This window comes from Salmo salar, chromosome ssa04 (assembly GCF_905237065.1).
Source record: "Salmo salar chromosome ssa04, Ssal_v3.1, whole genome shotgun sequence".
In the NCBI taxonomy this organism is placed as follows: domain Eukaryota; kingdom Metazoa; phylum Chordata; class Actinopteri; order Salmoniformes; family Salmonidae; genus Salmo; species Salmo salar.
Window position 1 is genome coordinate 12,935,881 of NC_059445.1, and position 11,497 is coordinate 12,947,377.

Here is an 11,497-nt window from a genome sequence, read left to right on the forward strand (position 1 = left end):
TACCACCAGGCCATCAGACTGCTTAACAGCTAACCCTAGCTGTCTCCCTGCACAGACCTGGGCTCAGTTTCCCAATAGCGATGGAACTTAGGCTGACGAGTGTTTTAACGATGCATCTTTCCTACAACGGCCGAATTCATAACATGTGTCGTTGAGGCATATGTCGATACTGATAGGATCGAAAGAAAGGCAGCGCTGCTCTCGGGTCAGCTCCCTCCATTCAGATCTTACCTTAGCATTAGAATTATTCCACAACACTGACAACGGATCAGTTCCTAGAGAGATATTATCACCTATGGCTGCAAACACTGAGGCGGCTTTTTCTAATGCTTACCCTATAATAATGCACTAAATCAAGATTTGACACATTGTGTGCGTTAGGCAACAAATCATGAAATATATTGAGGCAAAAATTAGACAGTAGCCAAATAAAACTCAATTGAATGAACATTAAATGTATTTAAATATAATTTAAATATATGGGCCTATGAAGCCTATACTGTAGGAATGCTATTTAAACTTTTCATGCAGTCATCTCAGTTTTAATTTGAAGCCTCTTTTTATCCTGCTTGTTTGTAACAATTGAAAACACATTGGCAACTTTATCTGCAGTCACAGAGAGACAGATACACGTCTTGATTCTATGTACGGTGGAGATCTTCTGTGTATAAAGTGACGTGGTAGGGAAAAACGCATCTAACGAAGTACTTCGCTGTTCCACAAGGGGTCTGAGGCAGTCGGTAAATAACAAACGTTTTCAAGTGCAAATTTTGTAACGATGGTTTTGGGAAACAGCTCGGAGATTCAACAATGCTCCTGCAAAGATTCTAATGATGAACATAGCCTTAAGATGCTTTTAGGAAACCGGGCCCTGCACCTTACTGACTATCGGCACTGACGCTCCACATTTTACATTGACATTTTGGTCACTTTATATGTAAATACTGTCATACTTGACATAGCACATTCATGATATATTCTGTATATCCTATTGTGTACAAACCAACATAATACTCTGCATACTACCTTTTCTATTACTTATTTATTACTGATTATTATTCATTATAGTACTGGAATGTTGAGGTAGCTAGCACACGAGCATTTCCCTGCACCTTTCATACCTGCTGTATAAACTGTATACATGACAAAAAACATTTGATTTGACAGGCAGGCCATCATCAGTGGGGAATGTCATAGGAAACCAACCTCAAGGAGGAGGGGGGATGAAATCAGATCTAAATAACTCCTCTCTGAGTCAGAGCTCCATGGAAGAACACAGTCTACATTAGAGGTCGACCGATTATGATTTTTCAACGCCGATACCGATTATTGGAGGGCCAAAAAAGTCGGTGCCGATTAATCGGACGTTTTTTTTTTGTTGTAATAATGGCAATTGCAACAATACTGAATGAACACTTATTTTAACTTAATATAATACATCAATAAAATCTATTTAGCCTCAAATAAATAATGAAACATGTTCAATTTGGTTTAAATAATGCAAAAACAAAGTGTTGGAGAAGAAAGTAAAAGTGCAATATGTGCCATGTAAAAAAGCTAACGTTTAAGTTCCTTCCGCTCAGAACGTGAGAACATATGAAAGCTGGTGGTTCCTTTTAACGTGAGTCTTCAATATTCCCAGGTAAGAAGTTTTAGGTTGTAGATATTATAGGAATTATAGGACTATTTCTCTCTATACGATTTGTATTTCATATACCTTTGACTATTGGATGTTCTTATAGGCACTTTAGTCTTGCCAGTGTAACAGTATAGCTTCCGTCCCTCTCCTCGCTCCTACCTGGGCTCGAACCAGGAACACATCGACAACAGCCACCATCGAAGCAGCGTTACCCATGCAGAGCAGGGGAAACAACTACTCCAAGTCTCAGAGCGAGTGACGTTTGAAACGCTATTAGCGCGCACCCAGCTAACTAGCTAGCCATTTCACATCGGTTACACCAGCCTAATCTTGGGAGTTGACAGGCTTGAAGTCATAAACAGCGCAATGCTTGAAGCATTGCGAAGAGCTGCTGGCAAAACGCACGAAAGTGCTATTTTGAATGAATGCTTACGAGCCTGCTGCTGCCTACCACCGCTCAGTCAGACTGCTCTATCAAATCATAGACTTAATTATAACATAATAACACACAGAAATACGAGCCTTAGGTCATTAATATGGTCGAATCTGGAAACTATCATCTCGAAAACAAAACGTTATTCCTGTTACATTGCACAACCTTCAGTGTTATGTCATAATTACGTAAAATTCTGGCAAATTAGTTCGCAACGAGCCAGGCGACCCAAACTGTTGCATATACACTGACTCTGCGTGCAATGAACGCAAAATGACACAATTTCACCTGGTTAATATTGCCTGCTAACCTGGATTTCTTTTAGCTAAATATGCAGGTTTAAAAATATATACTTCTGTATTGATTTTAAGAAAGGCATTGATGTTTATGGTTGGAGCAACGTGTACCTAAGCGATTATATGCAACGCAGGACAGGCTAGATAAACTAGTAATATCATCAACCATGTGTAGTTAACTAGTGATTATGATTGATTGATTGTTTTTTATAAGATAAGTTTAATGCTAGCTAGCAACTTACCTTAGCAGTGGAGTGCAATGTAAAGCAGGTGGTTAGAGCGTTGGACTAGTTAACCGTAAGGTTGCAAGATTGAATCCCTGAGCTGACAAGGTAAAAATCTGTCATTCTGCTCCTGAACAAGGCAGTTAACCCACCGCTCCTAGGCCGTCATGGAAAATAAGAATGTGTTCTTAACTGACCTGCCTAGTTAAATAAAGGTCTAAAAATATATATATACACTGCTCAAAAAAATAAAGGGAACACTTAAACAACACAATGTAACTCCAAGTCAATCACACTTCTGTGAAATCAAACTGTCCACTTAGGAAGCAACACTGATTGACAATAAATTTCACATGCTGTTGTGCAAATGGAATAGACAACAGGTGGAAATTATAGGCAATTAGCAAGACACCCCCAATAAAGGAGTGGTTCTGCAGGTGGGGACCACAGACCACTTCTCAGTTCCTATGCTTCCTGGCTGATGTTTTGGTCACTTTTGAATGCTGGCGGTGCTTTCACTCTAGTGGTAGCATGAGACGGAGTCTACAACCCACACAAGTGGCTCAGGTAGTGCAGCTCATCCAGGATGGCTCATCAATGCGAGCTGTGGCAAGAAGGTTTGCTGTGTCTGTCAGCGTAGTGTCCAGAGCATGGAGGCGCTACCAGGAGACAGGCCAGTACATCAGGAGACGTGGAGGAGGCCGTAGGAGGGCAACAACCCAGCAGCAGGACCGCTACCTCCGCCTTTGTCCAAGGAGGAGCAGGAGGAGCACTGCCAGAGCCCTGCAAAATGACCTCCAGCAGGCCACAAATGGTCAGAAACAGACTCCATGAGGGTGGTATGAGGGCCCGACGTCCACAGGTGGGGGTTGTGCTTACAGCCCAACACTGTGCAGGACGTTTGGCATTTGCCAGAGAACACCATGATTGGCAAATTCGCCACTGGTGCCCTGTGCTCTTCACAGATGAAAGCAGGTTCACACTGAGCACGTGACAGACGTGACAGAGTCTGGAGACGCCGTGGAAAACGTTCTGCTGCCTGCAACATCCTCCAGCATGACCGGTTTGGGGGTGGGTCAGTCATGGTGTAGGGTGGCATTTCTTTGGGGGGCCGCACAGCCCTCCATGTGCTCCCCAGAGGTAGCCTGACTGTCATTAGGTACCGAGATGAGATCCTCAGACCCCTTGTGAGACCATATGCTGGTGCGGTTGGCCCTGGGTTCCTCCTAATGCAAGACAATGCTAGACCTCATGTGGCTGGAGTGTGTCAGCAGTTCCTGCAAGAGGAAGGCATTGATGCTATGGACTGGCCCGCCCGTTCCCCAGACCTGAATCCAATTGAGCACATCTGGGACATCATGTCTCGCTCCATCCACCAACGCCACGTTGCACCACAGACTGTCCAGGAGTTGGCGGATGCTTTAGTCCAGGTCTGGGAGGAGATCCCTCAGGAGACCATCCGCCACCTCATCAGGAGCATGCCCAGGCGTTTTAGGGAGGTCATACAGGCACGTGGAGGCCACACACATACTGAGCCTCATTTTGACTTGTTTTAAGGACATTACATCAAAGTTGGATCAGCCTGTAGTGTGGTTTTCCACTTTATTTTTGAGTGTGACTCCAAATCCAGACCTCCATGGGTTGATAAATTGGATTTCCATTGATTATTTTTGTGTGATTTTGTTGTCAGCACATTCAACTATGTAAAGAAAAAAGTATTTAATAAGATTATTTCTTTCATTCAGATCTAGGATGTGTTGTTTAAGCGTTCCCTTTATTTTTTTGAGCAGTATATATTAAAATGGAAGAAAAAAAATAATCAGCCAAATCGGCGTCCAAAAATACCGATTTCCGATTGTTATGAAAACTTGAAATCGGCCCTAATTAATCGCCCATTCCGATGAATCGGTCGACCTCTAGTCTACATGCAGGCTTATTGGTATGGGACATGATTGAGTGAGGCAGATTTACAGTCAGTCAGTGTGTTCATGTCTCCTCCTGCAAACAGACTAGATATCCATGACAATGAGGCAACCAAGGACATGAAGTGACATCCCTCCCCTTCAGGCCCTCTTACAGAGTGGTTCAGTTCCTAAGTGTCCAAACGCAAAACACAGAGTCATAGGCACGTACACACACACTTACTCCACACACACGCAGACAAGCACACACACAAAACGGTTGTCAACCACTATGACTAACTGGCCAAGTCAAGTAGGCAACTTTTCCTCAATTAAGTAAATCAAATGTTGGCTATTCCCAAATGAGAATAGAAACACAGTACAGAGAGTGGAAAAGATTGGGCACTAGGCTGACAACAGAACATAGTGTTGTTCCTCTGTGGTCTCTACAGTATCCTATCTGACAATATTACACAATACCACCTCCTCATTGGTTGATTCACCTCTGTGCTGATTGCAGGCAACATTCCATGGATGTGCTACTGACCTAATACATTCTTCAGATTGAACAGCGCCGGCGTGTGCAACACAGAAAGACCGACTTCAGCAATTTCTCAAACACCATCAATGTATGTAGGCTTCCTGTAGCAGAACTCAAACGCAAGTTACTCTGGGGCGGCAGGTAGCCTAGTGGTTAGAGCGTTGGGCCAGTAACTGAAAGGTAACAAGATAAAAATCTGTCGTTCTGCCCCTGAACAAGGCAGTTAACCTACTGTTCCCCGGTAAGGTGTCAATGTAAATACGAATTTCTTCTTAACTGACTTGCCTAGTTAAATAAAGGTTACATTATCAAAAAATATTAAAAATATTTAAAATATATATATATATATATATATATACCGGTAGTCAGGGAAACGTCATTTAATGTAGTTCTGGATTTATAGAGAACATAAACCATTTCCTATTTCATTTACTCAACAGTGAGTGATGTATGCTAGCTAGCCTAGGTCCCATGTTTTCTCTGAGATTGTATCTGTCAATCAAATGTAAGCAAGCTACAAAGCACTCAGGTTCAAGGCCATGTTTGCACAGGGCCACGCCTCCAATCAAGAGAGCTCTTACAGTGAGGACTTTGATACCTCCTGCTACAATAAAGTTGCTGTACTTTGCTGCATGGTCCTTCCATTGAATTCATTCAGCAGTATTACAGTAAATAACTTGAATATGGGTCACATGTTCGGTTTACATACTTACTGTAAAATTGTAAATATTATACATGACTGTACATATGTCTGGTCACATTTATTTGACCAGACATAAGCTTGACCACTATTTTTGTCAGAATATAACCTAAATAACGACTTGTTTGAATGTACTATTTTTTGGCATGTCAGGCATTAGACAGAAAAACCCAACGTCTCAGCCAAGAGTGAGCTATCCAGAATGCCAAACGGTGTAACAAGCACCGTACAAAAAGGCATCGCAACCAGTCACAACCCAGTGGCAGAGAAGCTACCGTTAATAAACGGGCAGTGTGGACGGGTGCGAAAGACAAAAATGTGCATCCTAAAAGGCACCCTATTCCCAAATAATGCACTACTTTTGACCAGAGCCCTATTGGCCCTGATCAAATGTAGTGCACTACTATATAGGGAATAGGGTGCCATTTGAGATGCAATAGAGAATCTCCAGCATCTGTTGACTGTCTTAGTAATAACATGACACAGATATGGGCCAGCGGTTTATGGTCCAGCTTTAAAGCATTGGCGGCAGAGATTTCACTGAGTGTGAAAAATACTACAAGTGTGTTTCTATCCACCAGGCTACATGTATTGTGACCTACACCTTCCGTTAACCAATGTTTGGGTATAACTATCGGCCAACTCAGGATAGGACTGATTAACTGTCTGCTGCTAGACATGACGTTCTAGTCATTATCCTCATTTTTCCTCACGCGTTCAATAGTCTTCCCTTTAGCCCAGCGTTTCCCCAAACTCGGTCCTGGGGACTCCAATGGGTGCACATTTTGGTTTTTGCCATAAAACTACACAGCTGATTGAATTGATCAAAGCTTGATGATGAGTTGGTTAGTTGAATCAGCTGTGTAGTGCTAGCGCAGAAACCAAAACGTGCACGAGTTTGGGAAACCCTGTTCTAATCTTTATCCTCGTGTTCCTCACCTTTCTTCAATATTGGCTGTAAGGAGATGATTTTTTTAATAAAGGATTTTAAACTTATTCTAGCTACAAAAGTGTTCTTCACCATCTCAGGCGATAATATACATTTTCCTAATGCATTATTTGGCAAGTCTTCCCTTCAGCCTGAAAGACTATAACATGTATACATCGCTACAGTATCTAATTGGATTGCCTCACCAACATCTCATCACCCCCAAAAAACTCTCAACTCAGTAAATTAAGCAAAATACTTGTCAGGTTGTCCTTTCAAGACAAAATAGTAGACATTCTATTCTTATAATGCATGGGTTACTTTTGTATCCTAGTTTTAAGCCTAAATATTACACTTGGGTTAAACAAGTGGAGACTTGGTTCATGCCATGCCTTATAACTAACTAACTACACTTTCATACAGAGGGAGAGGCTGTGAGTGAGGAGACAAGTCCAGGTTCCATCCCACCACTAGCCTACACATATGTTCAGCATTAAAACCATGCTTCAAAACACCAAGTATGTTGCCTTCAAGTTTGTTTACGTCTTCCTCTGTGTAACACTATGGAGCCATCGTACACCATCTCTGGCGAACTGATGAAGGCACCAGTAGTACAGTAAAACGCCCTGAAAGCGATACCTGGGTGCTCTGTAACACCGCCTGCCAATCCCTTCAATTCACCCCGAAACATACCCTGAAATGCGCATAATGTTGACAATTTGGTAGCTAGTTATCATACATTTGTGTTCACTTAATTTCTACATTACAGGAGTGAGTACCTTACATACAGCCGCATGGCAGTGCTGTGGACATAGCCACGCGGTCAGTCAAGCTAAATAAACCGTCCTTCAAAACAATATTGAGGCTAGGTTACGATATTAATGGAACAACCACATTCATATTTGTACCGTGAGCCGCTGGTAACATTAGTTGTTATCAAGAAGCTGTAGATACAAGAGCGGTAGATACAATGTAACAACTTCTTACCTTTGAGACGGTCATATAAGACGTGTCGGCAGGTGGAAAGATTTTCCGGAGAGGACTGAACTGTCGAGGTGGATGGATGGTGGAGTGCTTCTCCTGCGGCGGGTGTCTTCAATGTCTGGCTCGGTTTTGATAGCCGGCTGGCAAGTCGATTTACATGTCAGCTGTATGACTGAGGCGGTTACCACACACACACACACTCACCGCAGTGACGAAATAAATCGACAGGCGAGGTAAAGCTCTGCGGGACCCAACCTAGGAGGGGTGGAGTGGAAAGAGCGATGTTCAGAGCCGCGGAGGGAAGGGAGAGGAGGGGGGCTCTCTCCCAGTGGGGTTGCTATTGTAGTTCTCCCAGTCGTCTGGTCCTCTGGAAAACGGTCCTAAAGTCGTGGTCAGGCTTTGCCTTGCTAACAGACTGCTCGCCTTCCGTCCACCGTGACCAAAAAGGACCCCTTTATTGACGCATAGAGCTCGTGCTATAAAGTAACCCCGGGAACAATCGTGGACGGTCCCTATGGATGCGACGGAGCTGTGACCTCACAGTGCCATTGATATTTAAAACAATGACAGGCTGCTAAGCAATATGGTCACACTCAAGTAGAGAGCACCACTACAATAACACCATTAAATCTATTAACATATGCGTAATTTCCTTGGAGCCTATAAATGGCCGGTTGGCATACGCGCGCTACAGGATGATCATGGTGCATATAATCCATTGAAGCATTTAAAAAGTATTTGCTGTAAGGTAATTAATTCCCTTACATGGGTCAATGCTGGCTGGATACTGGCACCAGTTACAGTGATGTCTTCCAACCCACAACATACGGCACTTATTGGAGTCATTTAACATACGCACTAAACACACGTACACAGGGATTTTGTGTTGTAGATATGTGGTGGTAGAGTAGTGGCCTGAGGGCACACACTTAATGTGTTGTGAATGTATTGTAATGTTTTTCAAATTGTATAATAGCCTTAATTTTGCTGGACCCCAAGACGAGTAGCTGCTGCCTTGGCAACAGCTAATGGTCATTCTAATAAATACAAATACAAATTTAGTCACTAGAAAATATGCAATAAAATATGACTTTTAATGTAATTGTAACATGGTGAGAAATATTATGCTGCCGTCGATGTACCTTTGTAATAAGGCCAATGCATTTAAAAATAATTAAACATCTGCAACTATACAATTCATAGAATTACAGACCTGGTTACTCAAGCGTCTCTTACAAATAAATAATCGTCAATCTCATTTGATGTAACAGTCATTCGTACTGTATTGTTTACATCCGTCATCCTAATCCATGTTATACAAACAAGTGACGCGCTGGAGAAGCTTTGTCTCCCCCAAGTGGAGGTACACTGTAACGCATGATGATTTATGAACAGATGGAGAGAACACTGAAGGGGACATTTCAAAGAATAGGGTGATAATAAGTAGGTAGTCTAGAGCAGGGAACAACCGTCACAGACTAGACCTAGAACACGTGTATGGGTTATCATTATCTTGTCCCATGTGTCTGGGAACATGTCATGTAGGTAGAAGAAGTGCTCATCACTTGATGTTGTTGTCAGTGGGACACAGGGGGTTGTACACACACGTGCTCAAATATGGAATTTATCATGGAACAACTGTTCATTGTGTGTTACTGTGCATGAACATGTAATTCTCAACAGCCATGCATGTTATTCCAAGTGGATCACATTATAGGCTGTACAAATTGTGAATGGTAGTGTCTTGCTCAGTAACAGCCAATAACTCAACATGGAACACCTACCTCACAGGAACACATTCATAATGACATCTTTATTGGGTGTGTTCTTGGGTTCATACTGCACAATAAATGTTTTGATTTAAAAGGTCTCTCTGTTGCATCATGGCTGAACTTAGTCTCTCTACTGTAGAGAGAGTAATGTTTCTTGTCATAACAATATACCCAAGTGCTATGATACGTAGGGCATTACATATGATTTACCGACAGCCTAAGGTATGGAATATCCAGTGTAGCGAATGTCATAATTCACTGATGTATCATTTTCAAATGTTCTGAGTCCTTTTTCACACTTTCACAAAAACCAGGGGTGTCATTTCTAACTTAATTTACATTTGTGTATTTCTTGAACATGATTTAGTTGGCATTACCTTCCCCTAATCAACACTATAATTTGAAGGGTTGAACCAGGACTCTGCTGCATGCAGACCATTTGTCAAGGACAGTAAAATAAGAACAATCTTCCTATGACATTTGGAACAACTTTAAAGGATCTTCAAATCCAGGCCTTTGCTGTCTCAAAGACTGGGGGGGGGGGGGGGGGGGATGACGCTCACACTACAATAAGCTTATTACATAACCATAGTTCTTTTATTAATTTAATTAAAACTGATACAGTACAGATGGAGAGGGCAAGAAAGTTCCTCTCAAACATATGAACCTGTATAATATCACCTCTGTCCTTGAACAGTTTCCATTCTAAAATGTGTTCCACATCAACTTGTTCCCTCCTACATTACTGTTTTACGACTACACAGTTCTGACTACACATTTTTCTTGGATATTATGAAAACACTGTGTAAATGTAGCACACCACTCACTGTGCAGACCTGAATCCTTTATGTCATCTTGTTACCTAATGCTCCCCCGCCATAATAAAAATCATTCTGCAGAGAAGATACAGTACTACTGTCACAACCTCAGCCTGTGTGTAATATATATATATATATATATATATATATATACTACATCCACCCAGCCCTCAGAGTCAATGGGCTGGAAAGTCAGGGAGTGTGCCTGCTGCCTACCTTGGTAACTGGGCCCAGCGCTGTGGAAACATGGCAGGCAAGGTGTTTACAGCATAGGAGGAGCAGAGTAGACAGCCTCCAGGCAGCACAACAGCATGTGCTTTACCAGAACCAGGTGTAGGTCGTATTATCTGCCTTCCAGGAAGCATTCCCCTCACTTTGTGGGACAATATTTGAAATACTGATGGGTTAGGCTGGATGAAGTTTCCCCATATGAAATTAACATTGTCTGTCAATCAACTGAAATACTAATGGGTTAAGGCCAGATGAGGTCTTCCAAAATGAAATTACCCTAATGATGTGCCAATCAACTGAAAATGTGAGGCATGAAGGGTGTGGTATTCTAAAGAATCTGTGTGGTCCAATACTGTAAATTAAACTCTTTTTTTTTTTTAAGGGAGGGTCTAGTATCTTACCAACCAAGGAAAACAAGGAACAAACAAGGAAAACAATGGTGCAGTTAATCAAAAACTGAAACTTTATGCAGATACCAGACACACGCAATGGCCCTGTTCAAATTAGGGGTTTAGACTTGGATGTCATTGTGACTGAAATTCAATATTGCAAAAGCTAATTATTTTCAATTCTTTCCCTAGTAATGCGATAGAAACTCCATATTGCAAATATTGAAGTACTGTAGTGTTTCTTTTAGCCCGCAATCCTAACTGATATGCTCAATAGGGAAACAGAGCACATCAATTTGGATTTCAGGCTATTTCCTCCTAGCTTATAATTTTACTATAGCGCTTCACACCAAAACTGTGAAATACATTTTTACATCTCATTCGTCAAACACCAAAAGTTTCAAAGTGGAACCCAGATGGATGGTCAATATTTCTTATATCAACAATTACGGTCAAATGTCTCTATTCAGAATCAGTATGTCTTCACACAAAGAATTCACCTAGGTATAAGGCTAATGTAATATGTATACAACCAATAGGCAAAAATATGAGGAAACTTTTAAGTCTTTAAAATAACAGGCAGAAACCAGCCCTGTGGGTTTATAGAGCTACTTTAGTAGTTTAGTTGGTTTAAATGTGAA

General features: G+C 41.8%; 1 protein-coding gene across 1 annotated transcript in view; it reads right to left on the reverse strand.

Annotated features, from left to right (window-relative positions):
• LOC106610278 (coronin-2B) overlaps nt 1–8,123 on the reverse strand; it is a 58,626-nt gene extending 50,503 nt beyond the window's left edge. Inside the window, exon 1 of the mRNA XM_045716517.1 lies at nt 7,650–8,123. Within this exon, the coding sequence (XP_045572473.1) occupies nt 7,650–7,664 (15 nt within the window). The 5' untranslated portion in view covers nt 7,665–8,123. The remainder of the gene's footprint in view (nt 1–7,649) is intronic.
• Nucleotides 8,124–11,497: the final 3,374 nt, after the last annotated feature.